Source organism: Panthera pardus, unplaced genomic scaffold (genome assembly GCF_024362965.1).
Source record: "Panthera pardus isolate Hobbes unplaced genomic scaffold, ASM2436296v1 HiC_scaffold_25, whole genome shotgun sequence".
NCBI lineage: Eukaryota > Metazoa > Chordata > Mammalia > Carnivora > Felidae > Panthera > Panthera pardus.
The window spans coordinates 30,463,099-30,482,007 of NW_026526821.1; the positions used below are offsets into that span (position 1 = coordinate 30,463,099).

At 50.4% G+C, this 18,909-nt stretch overlaps 1 protein-coding gene across 4 annotated transcripts; it reads left to right on the forward strand.

Moving 5' to 3' along the window:
• The first annotated feature begins 6,006 nt into the window (after positions 1-6,006).
• On the forward strand, positions 6,007-16,784 carry MAVS (mitochondrial antiviral signaling protein). 4 transcript variants are annotated; one of them, XM_019462622.2, is made up of 8 exons: positions 6,097-7,209; positions 8,468-8,538; positions 9,304-9,451; positions 10,595-10,769; positions 11,973-12,148; positions 12,847-13,003; positions 14,779-15,287; positions 16,203-16,784. In XM_019462622.2, the coding sequence occupies exons 2-8, from the start codon at positions 8,480-8,482 to the stop codon at positions 16,638-16,640; spliced, it is 1,662 nt and encodes a 553-aa protein (XP_019318167.1). In that variant the 5' UTR covers positions 6,097-7,209; positions 8,468-8,479; the 3' UTR covers positions 16,641-16,784. The 4 variants fall into 4 exon arrangements, with proteins under 4 accessions (XP_019318169.1, XP_053746378.1, XP_019318167.1 ...); XM_019462624.2 differs by lacking the exons at positions 6,097-7,209; positions 8,468-8,538 and adding an exon at positions 6,007-6,090 and having other exon boundaries at positions 9,266-9,451; XM_053890403.1 differs by lacking the exons at positions 6,097-7,209; positions 8,468-8,538 and adding an exon at positions 6,073-6,090.
• Positions 16,785-18,909: the final 2,125 nt, after the last annotated feature.

An 18,909-nucleotide genomic window follows, 5' to 3' on the forward strand; every position in this document is an offset into this window, starting at 1 on the left:
GTTGGGTAGGGGAGTGCCTGGCTGGGTCAGTGGAGCATACAACGCTTGATCTCTGGGTCATAAGTTGGAGCACCTTGTTGGGGGTAAAGATTACTTAAAAAAAAAAAAAAAAAGATGGGTGAAAGATGCCAGACACCAAACAGCATGTATTATTTGATTTCATTTGTATTAAATTCAGGAACAGGCAAAATAACTATGGTGATGGAATCAGAATAATGGACTGGGGTTAAGATTGATAAAGGAGTACATGGGAACTTTCTGGAGAAATGGAAATGTTGTAGATTTTGATCCAGATGCTGGTTACACAGGTATTTACTTAGATAAAAATTAATCAAGTGGCACATTTAAGATTGATACATTTCACAGAAGGTAAATTATGTTTCAAGAAACAAAACCCTTGGGGCACCTGGGTGGCTCAGTCAGTTAAGCATCTGATTTTGGCTCAGGTCATGATCTCATGGTTCATGGGTTCAAGCCTCGTGTTGAGCTCTGTGCTGCCAGCTCAGAGCCTGGAGCCTGTTTTAGATTCTGTGTCTCCCTCTCTCTCTGCCCATTCTCTGCTCTCTCTCTCTCAAAAACAAACAAACAAAAAACGCTTCATGCACAAAATAACTACAGTGGTTTCTGTTTTCTGCACTGAGTTCCAGATCCTAGGGGAGGGACCCTATGACAAGAGACCGCAAAAAGGGCTGAAAGCAAGCAAGGCACCAGCTGTGTGGCAGGAAGCTGGAGCCATGGAGGGATGTGATCAGGGGGAAAGGCTTCTGTATTGCGGGAGGCCTGTGAATTTTAGGAACTCTGGCAACTTGGAAACTGTGTCCTGCCCATGTATTCATTTGCTTGTTTTCCCACAAATTTCAGTAAATGTCTGTTGCCAAGCAACTTACGTCAGTGGTTCTCAGAAGGAAGGGTGAGACAGCAGTCCCTGAGTGGCAGGTGACCAGCAACACAATGCCCTGAGGCTGGTGAGGAGGCCGTGCTGACCATGGGGGCTAAGGCCTGGAGGAGCCCCCTGCAGGAGGGACTGACTCACAAGCTGACATGGACCAAGCCCTCTTCTGAGACCACTGAGAGGTAAGGTGAGCTCCTACCAGACCCTGTTATGTCCAGAGATCTCATGTGGTTGGTCAAGGCTTCCTCTGGAAGCCAGAGGACTCAGAGGCCCATTATTTTAGAAAAGAAAATACTAGAAGAAAAGACACCGGAGTGTCGCTAGCAATTTTTCTTGAGTAGTAGCCTTATGAGTACAGATTTTGGTTTTCTTCATCAGGCATTTCTGGTTTTCCCCATATCGTGTATACAAGCATATAATTTTCCTTCAGCTTTACTGAAAATAAATTAATTTTTTGGTAATGAAATTGGCAGTATGAAAAATAAAATAGTTTAAATAATAACAGTTTAAAAACTTATCTGAAACAAGGTTATAAAGGCAGGGTTTATACTTTATTTTTCAGTCTTGGAGAGTTCCCTGAAGGGACTCAGACATGAGAACATTTCTGTTTTGGGGGCCCTCAGTCACTATTCTCTGGGTCTGACTGTGCTCTCTGGGGGGAAATGTGAGCTGGTGGTTGCTGAATCATCACATGTGAGTCACAGCCCTCCTTGGAGCACTGGCCTGGGGACTTGGGCCACCTGTTAGGTTATGAGCTTTAAAGGGGAGGAGTACTCCAAAGGCCCTCACTGGAGGGGGGTGGTACCTGGGATATAGATCACTCTCTTGCCCTTCCACGAATAAATAGACAGTGATCAATAAACTACTCATGGAGAAAGAGAGAGAGAGAGAGAGAGAGAGAGAGAGAGAGAGAGAGAGAGAGAGAAACCTAGAAACAGACTTTTAACTATAGAGAACAAATTGCTGGTTACCAGAGGGAGGGGGGGACGGGTGATATAGGTAATGGGGATTAAGAGCACACTTATTTTGATGAGTACTGAGTAATGTATAGAAGTGTTGAATCACTACATTGTACACCTGAAGCTAATATAACACTGTATGTTAATGAACTGGAATTTAAATAAAAACTTAAAAAAAAATAACTCTACTCATGAAATAGGGCAGAATGTAGTCAACAGTAAGAGGTAATTGATATAAATAGCCAGATAGGGTCTAAATGATTTTAAATTTTATTTCATTTAAAATTTTTTCATTTTGAAATAATTTCAGACTTACAAAACAGTTGCAAAAATAATAAAATATTTACATCTTACATAGCCACAGTACGATGATCAAAACCAGAAATTTAATACAGATAGAATATTACTAACTAATCCAAGCCTTAGTAAAATTTTCTCAGTTATCCCACCAATGTCCTTTTTTCTTTTTTTTAATGTTTATTTTTTTATTTTTGAGACAGAGCACAAGCAGGGGAGGGGCAGAGACAGGGATACACAGAATCTGAAGCAGGCTCTAGGCTTTGAGCTATCAGCACAGAGCCTGACGTGGGGCTCGAACCCACACACTGTGAGATGATCTGAGCCAAAGTCAGACACTTTGGCTACCCAGGTGCCCCTTTTTTTTCTGTTTTGGGGTCTGATTCAGGATCCCATATTGTTTTCAGTTGTTACGTCTCTTTATTCTTGTTTAATCAGGAATAGTTCCTCAGTCTCTCCCTGTCTTTCCATGGCCTTGACGTTTTTGGAGAGTTATTGTGTAGATCACTAGTGATAGAAACACACAGTATCTGTGCTGTACAACATGACAGCTATTAGCCATACAAAAATAGCATTTGAAGTGTGGCTAGTGGGGCTGAGGAACTGAGTTTTACATTTTATTTAATTTGTAGGAGATGGCTACTGTGCAAAATGGCTAGCGTATTGAACTGGACAAATGTTGAATGTCCCTCATTTGGGGTTTGTTTGATATTTCTTTGTGGTTGGCTTTGGATTATGAATTTTGGCAAGCATATCATAGATGAGATGATGTGGGACCCAGATAAAAGGTGGAAGAAGACTACCTAGACCAGGATTTCCATTGGGGTAACATATACATAACATAAAATTTACCATTTTAACCATTTTTAAGTGTACAATTCATTGGCAGTAAGTACATTCACATTGTTTGTTGTGCATCCATCGCTACCATCCATCTCCAGAACTTTTTCATCTTCCCCAACTGAAACTCTCTACCCATTGAACACTAACTCTTCATTCTCCATTGCCCCAAGCTCCTAGAAACGACTACTCTACTTTCTGGCACTATGAGTTTGACTATCCTAGATACCTCACGTGTGTGGAATCATACAATATTTGTCATTTCGTGACTGGCTTATTTAACTTAGCATAATGTTTTCGAAGTTCATCCATGTTATAGTATGTGTTAGAATTTCCTTCCGTTTTAAGGATGAGTACTATTCTGTTATATGTACATACCACGTTTTGTTTATCCATTCATCCATCAGTAGACATTTGGGTTGCTTCTACCTTTTGGTTATGGATGTGTGTATACACATATGCGTTCATTTCTTTGGTATGTATCCAGAAGTAGACTTGCTGGATCATGTCGGAATTCTATTTTTGAATTTTCGAGGAGCTGCCATACTGTTTTCCACAGCAGCTGCACCATTTCACATTCCCACCAGTAATGTACAAGGGTTCCAATTTCTCCATATCTTTGCCAACACTTGTCATTTTCTGTTTGTTTGTCTTATGATAGCCATCCTAAACATTTATATCTGCTATAAACCAAAGGTTTATGTTTCTTCCCATTCATATTTTGAAACCTAATCTCCAGTGTGATGGTATTTGGAGGTGGTATCTTTGGGAGGTGATTTGGGCCATAAGGGTGAAGCACTCATGAATAGAATTAGTGCTCTTTTAAAAGGGACCCCAGAGAGCTCCCTTGCCCCTTCCAACATGTGAGGACACCAGAAGAAGATTGTCTGTGAAGCAGCAAATGGGCCCTTATCAGACGCTAAATGTGCTGGCACCTTGATCTTGTACTTCCCAGCCTCCAGAACTGAGACATAAATGTTTGTTGTGAGCCATCCGGTGTATGGTATTTTTGTTATAGCAGCCCAAAGGACTAAGATAATACCTCATTGTGTTTTTGAGGAAGCTGTGATTTTTTTTTTTTTTTTAATGTCCTGGGATGTCCAGACAAATGTAGAGACAGGGATGCAACTGCATTTGGAAGCCAGTCACCACACTTCCAATGTTGTTCCTGCAAGAATTAGATATGAGATCATGGATTTGGAGTCGGTAGCAGGCAGGAGTAATTCTTGAACCAATCGACATTCACTCTGCCTTGGCTAAACAAAGCAGAGCTGGCTTTATTACAGTTAGTTGAGTTCAGATGTGACATTAACAACATTTTTGTAAATGCTGAATGTTGTGAAATATCCCAATAAAGTAATAAAATCTCATCTGAAAGTGTTCAGGCATTTTCCCGTGATCTAGTTTGGGAGGACTGGCTTTGGAGACAGGTATGTACTCAGGCATTTCCGTGTGATCTCGGCCAAACCTCTTAACTCCTCAGTTGTCATTCTTTCATTTTCAAGTTGTAGTATAAAGCGTAACAATCCTAAGTGTACAGCTGATGAAGTTTTGTATATGCACAAACCCATGTACCCACCACTCACATCAAGATACAGAAGTTTCCATCCCCTGCAAGGGTTCCCATGTACCCCACCACAGAAGTAACCAGTGAAGGATTTCTATTTATGTAGATGAGATTTGCCTGTTTTTGAACCTTGCTTTACCTTGCAACTGGAGAAACAGATAGCATGTACTCTTTGTGCTTAGTTAGCCATGGTGCCCATTTATCCTGGGGAGATTCATCCATGTTATGTGTATTAACCGATTGCTCTTTTTCACTGCTGTATACTATTCCATAATGTGAGCACACCACAGTTTGTTTCCTCATTCTCCTGCTGATGGACCTTTGGGTTGTTTTCAGAGTTTGCCTATTGTGAACAAAACCACTAGGAACATTAGCTATTGTGCATGTTTTTAAATTTTTTTATTTTTTTATGTTTATTTTTGAGAGAGAGAGGGACAGAGTATGAACAAGGGAAGGGCAGAGAGAGAGGGAGACACAGAATCTGAAGCAGGCTCCAGGCTCTGAGCTGTCAACACAGAGCCGGGGGGGGGGGGCTCAAACCCACAAACTATGAGATCATTATCATGACCGGAGCCAAGTCGAATGCTCAACCTACTGAGCCACCCAGGTGTCCTATATTGTGCATGGTTTTAGATGGACACACAGCCGGGAGTGGTGGCTGGGTGATAGGGTTGGCATGTTTCACTTTAGTAAGAACTGCCAAACATTTTCTGAAATCTTTTAATCGCTCTTTAAAACAGGAAAAATAAATCTCTGCCCGGTTATTGTGAGAGTATTTAGTGGACTCTTAAGGTATAAGGCTTCAAGCCTGTACCTGGAGCACAGTGGGGTCTCAATAATCGCTGGCCTCTACCGGAAGCAGAGGAAGGGTCAGGCAGTTGGCGAGCACTGTGGGGAGGTACCTGCCCCAGACCCTTGGGCAGAGGCCTTTCCCACACAGCAGTCAAGAACCACACCCAGAAGGCTGGGCAAGCCAACAGTGGCGCCCCTGCCCTGCTCCCACCTACCCAGCCTCCGTCCACCGTGATCCTGCTTCCTCAGGCCCAGCATTGGCGTCGCGCCTGTGCGAACTTTGGTGTCACCCGATATTTATTGAGCACTAACTGTGTGCCAGGCCCTGGGCGCCCAGGTGCAAACGACATAAAGACCTTCACTCCTCAAATTACTGGGCAGGAGGAGTAGGAAGAATGGGGACCACTGACTCCGAGCTCAGCCATCCGCTTGGATTCTAGCCAGACTCTGGATTTCTCCTAGAAGTTGCCGGAGACAAACACAGAAAGAAAATAATTTTATCTTTTGCGCCCCAGCAGGAACCTAGGTCGGTCCGGTGCACCTGTCCGGCAAGTCCAGTCCCCCAAGCCAAGGCCAAGCACCCACCCCCGCCTCCCAGGGGCTCGGGGTGGCCGCGAAGCCCCGCCCCGCCGTTGGCCAATGGCCGCGCGGTCCCGCCCCTCCCCACCCTCCCCCTCCCCTGTAGGGGAGGGTTCCGGACTGTCCCGGGAGGTCGGCCTGTCGGCGTGTGGTGGCAACCCGAGGTAAGATAGCCTCCCCGGGCGCTCGGTCCCGTCGGCTCAGGACGCGCGGACGCCTCCCCGGAAGGTGGTCAGCGGCGGCAGAAGCCGAGTGGGACTCGAAGTGCGCCCGGGCGCACGGGGTCTGGGGCGCACGGGGTTCCGGGGACAAGATTGGCCGCGCGGGTCTGGGGAAGGGCTGGTCCTAAGGGCACACGCGGTTCGCGGCAGCGAGGGCTCCACGAGCCTCAGCCAGCACCCAGGGTGGCTCCGGGCGTCTGCTGGCACTGGAGGGGAGGTTGGGCCGGAAGGAGGCAGGCACAGGCAGCTGAGGTCCTCCAGCCGCACCGGCAGGCCGAGGGTGACCCTGGGACGAGGCCTAGCCTGGATGGGCCAACCTCCCGGAGCCGCGGCCGCGCCTAGGGGCCAGGGCCGTCGCCCTCCCCTAGATCTTTACAGTTCTCGGTGATGATACCTGCTCAGAACAGCCTCTCATCCTCCGCGGGCCTGGTCCCATCCAGGAATCCTAGCCAAAGCAGTGAGGCCTCGCCCCTCTGGGCCCGAAGATTATTTCTTTCCGGGACGCACTCAGAGCCTCCGAGGCTGTCGGGTAGGAAATTCTCCTTGCAACGTTGGTCCGCCCTTCTTCTCTGAGACCACAAGGAGGTGCTAGGAAAACATTGAAAAAAACAAAACAAAACAACCCCCCACAACAACACAACAAACAACCACGTTCTCCTGCACGCTGTGGAGCCTCAATAACTTCTAGAAGGATAGTCAGTTACCTGAGAACCGTGACGGCTGTAGAGGGCAGGTTAGAATGCTCTCAGCCTTGTCGGAACGATGTCCATTTCCCACAAGACAAGGACTAAATATTGCAGTCTCCCAGGGGCACCCCCACCCAGCGACCCCCCCTCACCCAGACAGTGGCCTTGGTCCCTCTAGTACTGTGAGTCTCACTTGCTGCAGCTGCCCCCATGTTCTGCAAGATGCATGGTGAGCTGCAAGGAGGCAACAAGTCCTGGGTTCAAATCCTGTCAGGATCACGGGTCTGCTTGTGCAGCCTGGCATCATTTCTCCTCTCCTAAATGAAAGAAACCCAGGAGGTGCCTGCCTAAGTGGACCATCAGTATGTGAACAAATGTGGTCTTCCTTTCTTTTTGGTTGGAGCATGTTATATTTCCATACTCCCCTAACTGTGTTACTAAGGGCTGAGGCTCAGGTGCAGAAGAATGTGTTACCTGATTCTGTCCTGGTACTTCCCTGGATGCCATGGGAAAGAAGGAGAAAAGGGTCATTTAGTCACCATAGAGTTGTTCTTTGCTCGTCTCCTGAAGGCTCAGAGGACTCCCACCCCACCACCTCCTTGATCCTCTTGACCTCTGTCATTAACACTTGCCCCACCAGGAATGTAGCACCTGGTGGCTACGAAGGGAGGCAGGCAACATGAGGCTCTGAGGCCGGTAGACAGGACTGTCGCCCCATTTCCCATGTGGTGAGGGACTGGCAGCTCAGCTGTGCTCTGCAGCACTGCCTCCTAGAGTCCCACCCAAGACTGACACCACCTGGCCCTCCCTTTTCTGATTCCTTCCTTCCCAGAAAATCCACTTGGACATCTAGTAGCCTCTTAAGCTTTTTCAGAATGGATCTTTGGAGTCCTCTCTGTGCCACAACTTGCCCACCAGATTTTCTGGCTTGGAAAATGGCACCATCCATGCACCTAGTGCCTGAGGAGTCACCTTGATTCTTCTCCCTTCTTCACCTCCCACATGCACAACACACTAGGAATCCAGCCACCTCTCACCACCTCCATGGTTGGCATTCTGGCCATACCCTTCACGTGGCTCCCTGTTTTAGCCTCCTGATTTGTCTTCTTGCTTCCATCCTGGTCCCTCCACAGTCTAGCTCCTCACAACTACCAGGGAGGTCTTTAACATAAGTCAAATCCTCTCCCTTCCTTGCTCAGAAGCCTCCTATGGCTCCCCATTTCACTCGAGAGAGAAAAAAGTAAACCCAAAACTCAAAGTCTTTTCCTGCAACGCCCCCATAAGCCACCACTCCCAACCTCCTTGACCTTGATCTCAGCCCCTCCCCTAGTTTTTTAAACCTGGACCACTGGGAACTGATTTCTGTTCTTTAAACATGCCAAACTTGTTTCCACCTGAGGACTTCTAATTTGCTGTGCCCTCGGCCCAAAACACTGATCTCACAGTCCAGAATGGCTCATCTCAAATGTCATTAATCCAGAAAGACTTCCTGACCAACTCTGCCTAGGCAGCATGCCCTTCTACAGGAGTTCTGTCTTCTTATCCTGCTTTATTTTCTTTATAACCTTGATTATTGTTTGGAATTTTTATTTATATGTATACTTACTGATTTGTCATCTGTCCCACCTCAATAGAATATAAATTGGATGATGGCAGAGATCTTATCCCTCTTACTCCCTACAGCTCTCCCTGAGGGGGGAAGCAGGTAAGAAATTTGCAGACAGCCCCATCTATAATTGCAAATTGTGGTAAGTGCTACTTAAGGCAATTGCTTGTAATTGAGGCGCTTGTAAATGTCAAGTTTACTAGGTTGAACTATTGTGTTGTCAAAATAAGCTCTCTGAGCCATTTTAGGAGTGAAGACAAGCCTGGAAAAGACTGGTAATTTGCCCCAGATCACACATAGTGATTGGAACTCAGCCTCCTACCCTAAGAACATGTATGTGGCAAGCTTTAATGGTGGGCCTGCAATCATGTTCTGGAAAGAAACTGATCCTAGAGCCTGATAATTTTCCACTAACTAGCAAGCCCTTATTCTTGGTACTTCATTTTCTTCACCTTTAAAGTAGGATGATCTTATTATTATCCTTTTGGGCTTTTTCCCCCCTAGTACACCCCAAAGAAGTAGGACTTCTTGCTTTCAGCAACGAGGGGCACATACAGACCTTAGGACAATGGCAAGGAGTCAGAACTCTCTGCAATACCAACCAACCTACAAGACAGAAATGGGGCCTACATCTTCTGGATCTTATTTCTTTTGTTCATCAATTCATTTTTTATTTTTTGAGGGCCTCTGGACTTGGGCAGTAATAGAATTGGATGATTAAAGAAAGAAGCAAAACATTCCAAAGAGTTGAGAAAGAAAGAAGTAATTGCCTTTTGTCCGATCCCACTCCCAACTCTGTTGCCATATGTGGTGTGTTTTCTTCCAGTCTTTTTTCCCCTCTCAGCCCATCCTTTTTTGGGCCAGTGCCCTCTGTCACTTCAGAACCTGGACAGCGATGACGTTTGCTGAGGACAAGACTTACGAGTATATCCGCTACCATTACAGCAATTTTGGTCATATTCATGTTCTGGAGATTCTGCCTTATCTGTCCTGCCTCACAATAAGTGACCAGGTGAGCTGGGGCATGACAGCCAGCCACTGACTTGGGGCAGGCTGGGGGTTCAGAGCTTCACCCAAAGCCAGGGCCAACTCCTTCCTTCTTGGTTATTGTCTGCATCCTGCTTCCTGACCTTGACGCTTCTCTAACTTGCTGAATCAAGTGTGGGTCAGGATGGCCTTTCCAACATGGCTGAGCGCCCTCTCGTGTCCATTTGGTGTAGTGCTAAAATATATGGTGCCAGCTGCCTGAGATTTCTGGGCTTCAATCCCCGTTCTGCTTCCGTGGGAACCTTCCTTTTCTTCAGTCTGTCTTGTCATTACTCCTCCTCAGTGTTGACTCCGTTCTCCTTGTCATGGAGCTCTGTCCTGGCAGGGAGTCCAGGGCTCAGTTTTGAGAGTTCATGGGAGCCAGACCACCCTCATCTGTTAGAACTGGCTGTGGCCCCAAGTGAAGCGGGGCCAGCCGCCTCCCAGTTTCAGCTGCTCCCAGATGGCCCGGGCCCTCTGCTGCCTCAACGCGGCTGAGGTGGCAGTGGTGAGGTGGCCGTGGCGGTGGAGCAGGCCTGTGGCTGACAAGGTCTGCCCCTGCCCTCCTGCCTTGCATTCGGGGGCTTGTGGGGATGTCTTGTGACCAGTTCTGCAGTAAATGTTTTCTGTGGCTTTTCGTTTCTGCTGTCTGGTTGCTTGTCTGAATGTGGGAATTCAGTCTGTATGTGAGATTTAAAACCTTTGCCGCCCCGAGATTCCCCATCCTCCTGATTCTTAGGTCAGCTGCCTCTCTTCTCCTTTTGCCTCCTTTCATCTCCTGTTCCCTATGCACCCTTTTCCTCCTCTGCTAATCCAAACCCTTTCTTTTTGCTTTGGGGGCTGCATAAACTGAGGAACTGCCAGGTTCCTCACCAGTAGAGTAGGGGTAATGGCATTAAAATAATTCACACACAGCCCTGAGCTCAGAGCGTGGCACACACTAAAAGCCTACTTCCTGGAAGCTGGCTTTACACTTGGGCCCAGACACTGGCCTTGTCCTGGGCTCTGACCTGGTTTCGCATGGCTGCCGCACTCTTGTGGCTACTTGGTGTCTCTCTCTGCAGCTGTCCCCGAGTGGGGAAGGGTCCAGGGCCACCTGGCTTGAACAGGGCATCTGGCTGTGTTCCAGGACCGACTGCGGGCCTACTACCAGCTCTGGGGGAACCAGGGCACCCTCTGGGAGCTCTTCAACAGCCTTCGGCGGCGGACTGGCTGGGTGGAATCCTTCATCAAGGCCCTGAGGATCTGTGAGCTGGCTGGTCTTGCTGACGAAGTGGCCTCTGTCTACCAGAGCAACCTGCCTGGTGAGCTTCTTGCCCTGGCCCTCCTCATGGAACCCCTGTCATTCCCCTGGCCTCTACTCTGTCTGTCCCCTCACCCCTGTACCTCCTGCCTTCCACTGTCCCCTTCCCTCCCATCACTCCTGGGCAGTGGACAAACCTGGGTGTCAATCCCAGCTTAGCCTCTTGTTAGTCATGTCCCTTTGGTGAAGTGCCTTAATTTCCCTAAGCCTCAGTCTTCTTCTCTGTAAAATGGGGTTAATGGCCAGACATCTACGTCATAGGGCTGTGGTGGATACCATGGGACAGTGGGTGGCATGTTGAGTGTTTAGCTGGGACTGGGTGCCTCCCGTGTGCTCAGCAAGTGGGCCTTCTAATTTGTGTGGCTGTGACATTTGCCTCCCATTCCTTTCCCACTTCCTGTCTTCTCCCTCAGTTCAGCTTCCCTCTCTCCATTCCTCTCTTCTCTTCCTCCGCTTCATGTCTCCTCTTTCTCCCTCATGGGTTCCTTCTTCCTTTCCCTCGTCTCTTCCTCTCCCCCTAGCATCCCCTGGAGCCTTCTAGGTCCCCCACTCCAGCTGCCCAGTTACTCCTCAGCTCCCTTTCAATGCTCCCTGCCAGGTTGAGTGCCTGGAGGGATCTGGTCAGGTCAGGTCTGAGGGGATAAGACAGGAAGAAAACTCAAGCCAGCCCTATGTATGTTTTAGACTAGAGACGACTCCTGAGACACTGCTCAGATTTAAAGCCTTAGAACAGCCCTACTCCCCCCCTCCCCCCGCCATTTGCTTTCTTTTTTTCCTCCCTTCTTTCTGAGGAAACAGCATCAGGTCAGGGGTTAGTTAGGGGTGACAACCGCCTACAAGGAGGAGAAGAAAGCCACTGGGTTCCAGAGTGCTGAGGGACAGAGAAGTGTTGACTGCTGACCCAGTCTGGGTTGTGAGAGGCCTGTGAGGTGCCCCGCATGCTCCCCACCCCCATTCTCTTCTCTGCTACCCTTCCACTCCTTCTACCTCTTCTTGTCTTTGTCCTCCCTACCTCCTCTCTCCTTCCTGCCTCCCACTCAGTGAATCTTGTCTCTTCTAAGGAGTACATCCCACCTCAGGACAGCTTTTGGAGCTGTGGGGGGCCTATAGTCATGGCTCTGGGGGTCCAGGAGCATCCAGGCCTCTCCTGTCACTGGGAGTTCCTCTGACTCCTCCTTGACATCACTGTATCTTTGTCTTCCAGGGGTCCCGAAGAACTGCCCCCCAGCCCCACTGGAGCCACAGTTAGCTCCTGCTGAGGTTCCAGGGCCCTCCACACCTGCCGTGGCCCCCAGCACCCCCCACAATGGCTACAGAGAGGAGGAGCCAAGTTTCCCCATGCCTGTCCAGGACACTCGGCCGCCAGAGTCCCTAGGAGAGGTGTGTTCTCACGTCTAGTCTGGACCCCTGCTTTTGTGTTCCTGTCTGCCCAGCCTCTAGAAGCTCTCTTCTGCCCCCACCACAAGTCATGCCTAACCTCTGCTCAGAACCTAAGGGCTCCCCCAATGGAGATATGCCCCAAACCAACTCTCAGACTGCTGACTAGGGCTTCACCCTATGGCAACCCCCAACCCTCTTATCAACCAGCTGTGAGGTCATAGTTTGGAGGTCTTTGAAGTGGTCCGTGTGAGATGTTGAGCTGGGTCAAAGGACTGGAGAATGACCACTGGAGGAGTACTGGGGAAGGAGGAGGTGATGGGGTAGAGGGTAGATGGAGTAATTATTGCCAGTAAAGTCAAGTTCAGGGCGAAAATTACTGATTCTATTGAGATGTGATGGGCAGGCAGAAGGGTGTTCAGGAGACCCCAGATCATGGACTTGAAGCCCAAGAAAGGGGTCTGTGCAGTAGCCTCAGAGAGGGGGACATTTGATAGGGCCAGGCAGATGAATAGAGACTCCCCATGGGATGGTGTATGTTCTCTGTAAGGTACGTTCCTGTGGACAGAGGGTCTGGCAATGATCAAAGCCGGGGCGAGGGGCTTCCCTGGTTTCTGTGCTCCATGGCACAGGCTGAGGCCGGTGGGAGATGCCTGCTCCTGGGAGAAGCAGCTGCCTCATTTCCATTTTCCCTCTTGCAGAGTTCAAAGAAAGTCCCACAGACACCCAGTTCTGGGACTGTCCTGAGGAGGCCAGCTGGCCCCCTGGAGCCCTCCTCTGACATGGCAGCCCTCAGCCCTCTGACCTCCAGTGGGAGTCAGGAGCAGGACACAGAACCAGGCAGTGCCCCCATAGCAGGTACGTATGTGACCTGGAGCCATAGGACCTCTCGGACCTCCCAGAGGGTAAAGACTAGAGTTGCCCCTCTGGCTTCCTTGGACAGGAGGTGAGGGTGGGAGTAAAGGGAGTTTACCTCAGGAGCAACCCAATTCCTTGAGGGTGTATTAGTATTTTCTACGTAACAACCCATTCCAACATTTAGTAGCCTAAAATAGGACTATTTAGCTCGTGATTCTGTGGGTCAGCAATTTGGGCTGGCTCAGGGTAGTTCTTGGGATCTTGGCTGGATTCCCTCTTGCGTACACACCCGTGTATGCACTGCTTACTTACGCCTGTTGGCGGGGGAGGGGGGAGCACCTTTGTTCTCTTCAGTGAGTCCTCATCTTTCACCAGACAAGTCTGTTTCCTGGCAGCTGAGCAGAATTCTGAGAGAGCAGACTCCTGGGGCAAAGGCTCAAAACTGGCAGTCTTCCCTCCTGCCTCGTTCTGTGGCCCAAACAAGTCCCAGGGCCAGCCCAGAGTCAAGGAGTAGGGAACAGACTCTGTCTCTAGATGAGAGGACTGACAGTCACATTGCAGAGGATGTGGATACAGGCAGGGGAAGAGCATTAGGGCCATTTGTGGATTCTGCTGAGGGGACCCTGTGGGGTTCACCAGGACCTGGAGGACAGTGTGGAAGAGCTGGGCTACTTACTGGCAGGGGCCCTTAGAGCCCTTAGGTGCTTCCCTACCCCTAGTGGGGCTCAGCTCCCAATGAATCACTAAAACTTCTCAGCCCCAGAGGAAGTATGATTTTCATCAGTTAAGGGCCTGGGCCCCAAAACCAGATCTCAGTTCCCACCCTCGGGAATATAGAGCTGTCCACTCTGACTTCCCAGGATGGCATCTCTCTGCTCCGTTGTTTCCTAAACTGTATGCCATGTAAAACTATAGCCTGACCAGCCTTTGGTGCCCCTGGGACAGCCACAAGGCACCTGAACAGTTAAAGGCTCCGAGAAGCCATCTTAGTGCCCTCCACTCCTTTCACCCCAGAACTCTTCCCCAAGCACCCATTTATACTTTGCAATGTCAGCTTGCCATGGGACACCTTTCAGGAAATGCTGCTGTGGACCAGGGAGGCAGAGGGCACTTAGATTTCAATACATGCGTGGATACAGGTCCCACGAGGTTCTGTGGTGTCAGATTTTGGTGGGGGTGGGGTGGTACATCAGAATTACTTCTGGCCTTTGTCAGCCATAGGGCCTGGCACATGTATTCTCAGAGTACCACGGGGGATCTGGATATAAATGCCTATATGGACTGTTACCACCTGCTGAGCCATCGTGCTGCCCTTTGCTGTGATCCAGGGTGGCTCCTACTGGTGGGGGAGGGGAAGGTGGCAGAGGGAGGAGCATCCAGAATTCCACCAAGCTAATGAGCAGACACAGGAGGAAAGGGGGGTGTCCCAGGCAGGAGAAGAAAGAGGAGAGGATAATTAATGATCTTCAAGCTCCTAGATGCTGTAAAGGGGAGGAACCATTTCATTCTTATGAGAGAACAGACTTGACTTTAGGTCAAGGACTAAGGCTAGATAGGGCTGAGGATGCGCCTGTAGCTGTTGGACCTCGGGGCCTGGGAGCAATGACCAAAGGGACTGTGGAGACTCCATGGGAGGATGTTGGGGGGCCTGGGTGCAGTAGGGACTTGAGCTGGGGAACTGAGACCCTTCTTCAGCTCTCTGATCCCAGGTGACTGTGCTTTTAGGGTAACAGTCCTGTGGGTTTGTGTTTTCCCTTTTATTTTACCACCTGCAGGCATGGCCTCCAGCCTCACATCACCCCGTGGGCCTGTGTCTCCATCTGTCTCCTTCCAGCCACTGACCCGTTCCATCCCCAGGGCAAGCCGCTTGCCAGGACCCTCAGTATCAGCTCCGCCTACTGGCATCTCCTCCTCTTCACCTGGCTTGGCCTCTTCAGGGGGTGCTGGTGACCATGGTGAGGCTACCATCTGCCCTGGGGCCGGGGTGTTGGCCAGCTCATTGACCACCAGCATGGCACCCTCCAAAGTGCCTACCAACTCAGCATTTGATAGAACGATGCCTTCCAAGTTGCCTGCCAGCTCGAAACCCTCTGGTACAATGTCTACTAATGTGCTCACTAGTCTACCACCATCCAAACTGCCTATCAACTCCACACGTGCTGGCACAGTGGCACCCAAGGTGCCTACTGGCTTGGTGCCTGACCACAGGATGTCCACAAGCACAGCGCCCAGCAAGGTGCCTGCCAACACAGTGCCCCCCGTCAGGAGCAGCATATCCTCAGGGGTAAGTCTTTGCCCTTCTACCAGTGATCCAGGCTTTCCCCCCGAGCCCTATCCTTGGACCCTTTCCAGTCTCCATTCTGTCTTCAGCCTGGGCTGTGCCAGGGCTTCTTTTCAAGGGTATAGGGATAGCTGAGATCCAGCCTCTTCTGGACCCCACACCAAATCCTTTAGAGTACTAATAATCATTAGAGCTCTTGAGTGTGGATTCCTAGGAGGGGTGGGTGTGGCGGCCATCCCCACTGGTCATGTGCATCAACCCGTTTAGAGCTCAAAGCCGTATATTAGGCCTAGCAGCACCATTTTGCAGATGAGGGAACTGTGAGGGATAGAGCTGGATGGCCTGTCTGCCTCAATGTCTTGCTCTTCACCCCCAGGATATCCAGTCTGCTTCTCCATTATCAGGGCTTTGTAGATAGCAGTCTCAGCCTGAGACAGCCACACTGACCCAACAGCCCCCCCACAGCTGCCCCTTCTGGGCCAGCACATCTAGTCCTGCTCCTGTTGTCTGCCTGGAAGAACCAAGTCCAAGGGACCTGTTAGGCACATGGCCAGGCCTCTGACCCTGTGGCTGCTCCATGGCCTCAGCCCTGGCAGAATGTTGAAGTAGGATGGGGCCACAACTGCCAAGGGCTCTAGGAGGGCGGGGGTGAGCTCACAAGCAGGCCAGTGAGTAGGGAGAGGGGTACCTTGGAGAAAGTTACCACTGATACCACTGCAGAGGCTTGGACACCTCCTCTCTCAGTGCCCTCCTGCACCATCATTGGGTTGAGTCTCCAAGAGAGGGTGGCTTCCTCCCATGCTGTGGGCTGGGAATTGGAGGGTTGAGATGCTAGTTCATGTATTGGCTGGGAATGGGGCCACCCATTTGGGTGTCCGGCCATCCCCAGTCCCTTCCAGCCCTTCCTTTCTTTCTCAGGAGACTCCTCCAGTGGCTCCAGAGCCCACAGGCACCTCCACCAGAGACAGCTTGCCCAAGCCAGACCACAACTCTGCCACCTGGGGCTCCGAGTTGGAGCTGAGCAAGCCTGGCCGGCTGGTCTCCCACATGGACAGTGAGCCGTTCTCAGGCTGCTCTGCGGACCTGGCCCTCAGCTGCAGCAAGTCCTTGGGCGCAGGGCCTGACAATGTCCCAGAGGAGAATGAGTACCAGTCAGTGGATTCCATTAGGATCCAAGTGGCCCAGGATCCCAGCATTGACCTGGTAGAGGGTAGTCCCGGGCCTCCTGCTGCCCCACAGCCCTCAGTCAAGGACAAGTTTGTCCCGGCCAGATTCTATGCTCCATGGCTTGGGGCAGCTGCAGCTGGGGCTCTCTTCGCCATGCTCTTGGCTGTGCTGTATAGGCGGCGCCTGTGAAGCCCCTAGGGCCTCCCTGTCCCGAGTCTGCTCCCTTCCCTGCAGGACATCTAGCCCAAGCACGGACTGTGCTATCTCCCCGTCTTGTCCCTTTCATGGGGCTCGTGGAGCCTGGGCCTGAGGAGAGCCGGGGGTGGGGGGTGGGGGGTGGGGGGAATTGAGTGCAGACCAGATTTCTGTCCCAGCCCATGCCTTCCCCATGTACTCCAGACCTCACACACCCCACAATCTGGGCTGTGGCCTTTATTCTCTGGAGGAGGTGAGGTACCCCCATCCAGACCCTGTTTGCTCAAGTCCACAGATGAGGTGGTGCTGCTAGATCATGCAGGGGGTCAGAACCCCCCCCTCCCACCCCATCCTGCCCTGGTGCCTGGTGGCCAGCAGATGTGCAGGGTGGGGGATCCCACAGGACCTTGCTCCAGACCCTAAAAGCCCCAGGAATGTAAGGGTGATCCATTTCCAGGGACCTGGCTGCTTGAGGTCCCCCAAGAAGCGAGGGAAGTCCAGAGGTTCCCCTGCACCCCTAGGGAACCTAAGGCAGCTGCTAGGCCTGAGGACTGTCTCTGAAGCCCCTCTCCAGTCTCCTCACCCCCATTTTCCCTTTCCCTCCCTCTGGTCTCCATGGTCTTTAGCTTGGTGGTGGTGGGGAGGGGGGTTTGGGAAGGAGAGACCTGCCAGGGTAAGCTCAGGCCAAGGTTTGGATTTCAGTTCCACCCCTTCCTGGGCTGTGTGGCCTTGACAAGATGATCAGACTTCTCTGGTCTTGCTTCCCCACATGGCCAGTGAGTATCATGGCTCATTTCCACTGGGCTCTTCTGAGATTGAAGCACACAAGTGTTTGTCAAGTGCCTGCCTTCCCCAGAGTAGGTGACTGCTGATAGCTGCTCCTACCTCTCCCCTGCCAAGCCTGGTAGACATGAGGGTATAAGAGGCAGAATGCCCAGTGGGTAAGGGTGCAACTCTGTAGTTTGGGGTGGCCTGGGCCTGTACCCTACTCGAACTTTCACTCACTCTGTGCTCTGTCACTGTGCTCTCTATTAACCTCTCTGTGCCTCAGTTTCCTCAGCTGTAAAATGAGGATGAATAGTAAAATTTTATATGTATATAAATATCTCCTAGTGTGATGAGGATTAAATGAGTTTATCTATATGAATCTTAGAATGGTTCCTGGCATTTATTAAGTGTTGGATACATGGTGCTGTAAATGTGGAGGGGTTGGAGTGATTGGCTACACCTTACGAGGCAGATCCAGACCCTGCTACCTCCCCTCACTCCCTTTATATTTGTTTCTTATTCATCTTGTGCCTTGGGGAGCGGGGAGGGAGGCATGTCTAGTGGCAAAGCAGTGCAGGGTGAGGCCTGGGGCCCCCCAGCAACCAGATGGGTTGGGGAATATCCTCATGGGTTCTTTTCAGGCAGTCATCTCTGGACAAGAAGCAGGCATAGGAGACCCAGAAGCCACTTCCATTCCTGTTCTCTGCACGAGACAGACTAGCACTCTGGGGGGATACTGGGGGTAGTAGCTGTGTACTCCCCCAAATGTCAGCTGGTAAGTCCTGTACCCTGCTTTGGCTGCTAAGGCCTTTCTTTGGACTGCCCTAGGGGGCTTCAGTGACCTCCACCTTGAATGACCTCTCCTCCCTCTGAATTTCTTTTCAACCCTCAATCCAAACCCAATAGCCTACACCCTAAAATCAGGAGAGGTCCTTACCCAAGTTGTCCGCACCACTCCCCATCACCTTTGCTCTTAACCAGCCCTCTTTTAGCCCTCCCTCATTCTCAGATACCCAGGTCAGTAAAAAATTCATGGACAGGTACTAGTTTTATTATTTTTTAAATTTTCATTCATTCATTCATTCATTCATTCATTCATTCATTCATTCATTTAAAGTAATCTCTATACCCAACTTGGGGCTCCAACTCACAACCCCAAGATTAAGAGTCATATGCTCTACTGACTGAGCCAGCCAGACACTAACCCCTGGTACTAGTTTTAATGTGTTACCCTCCCAGGATAGCTTTGGAAAAGAGTATCTCAAGAAAGTAATGTGTAGTCCCAAAGGACGTTACTTAGCTGGTGGAATTTCAAGCACAGTGACCAGCCATGTGGGAGAGACCTTTGTGTAAGGTGTATAGGAATCATTCAGGGACCTACCAGGCATTTTTCAGATTTTTAAAGATTTTTTTGAAAGATGGAGAGCACATGAGTAGGGGGAGGGGCAGAGGGGGAGAGAGAGAGAGAGAGAGAGAGACAGATAGAATCTCAAGC

What these genes read in the sequence shown, in the direction of transcription:
- MAVS (XM_019462622.2), top strand. Translation starts at nt 8,480, where the DNA reads ATGATGGCAGAGATCTTATCCCTCTTACTCCCTACAGCTCTCCCTGAG. An exon ending in GCCTCACAATAAGTGACCAG is followed by an intron (nt 9,452 to 10,594) that starts GTGAGCTGGGGC and finishes GCTGTGTTCCAG; the next exon opens with GACCGACTGCGGGCCTACTA. An exon ending in GGAGCAGCATATCCTCAGGG is followed by an intron (nt 15,288 to 16,202) that starts GTAAGTCTTTGC and finishes TTTCTTTCTCAG; the next exon opens with GAGACTCCTCCAGTGGCTCC.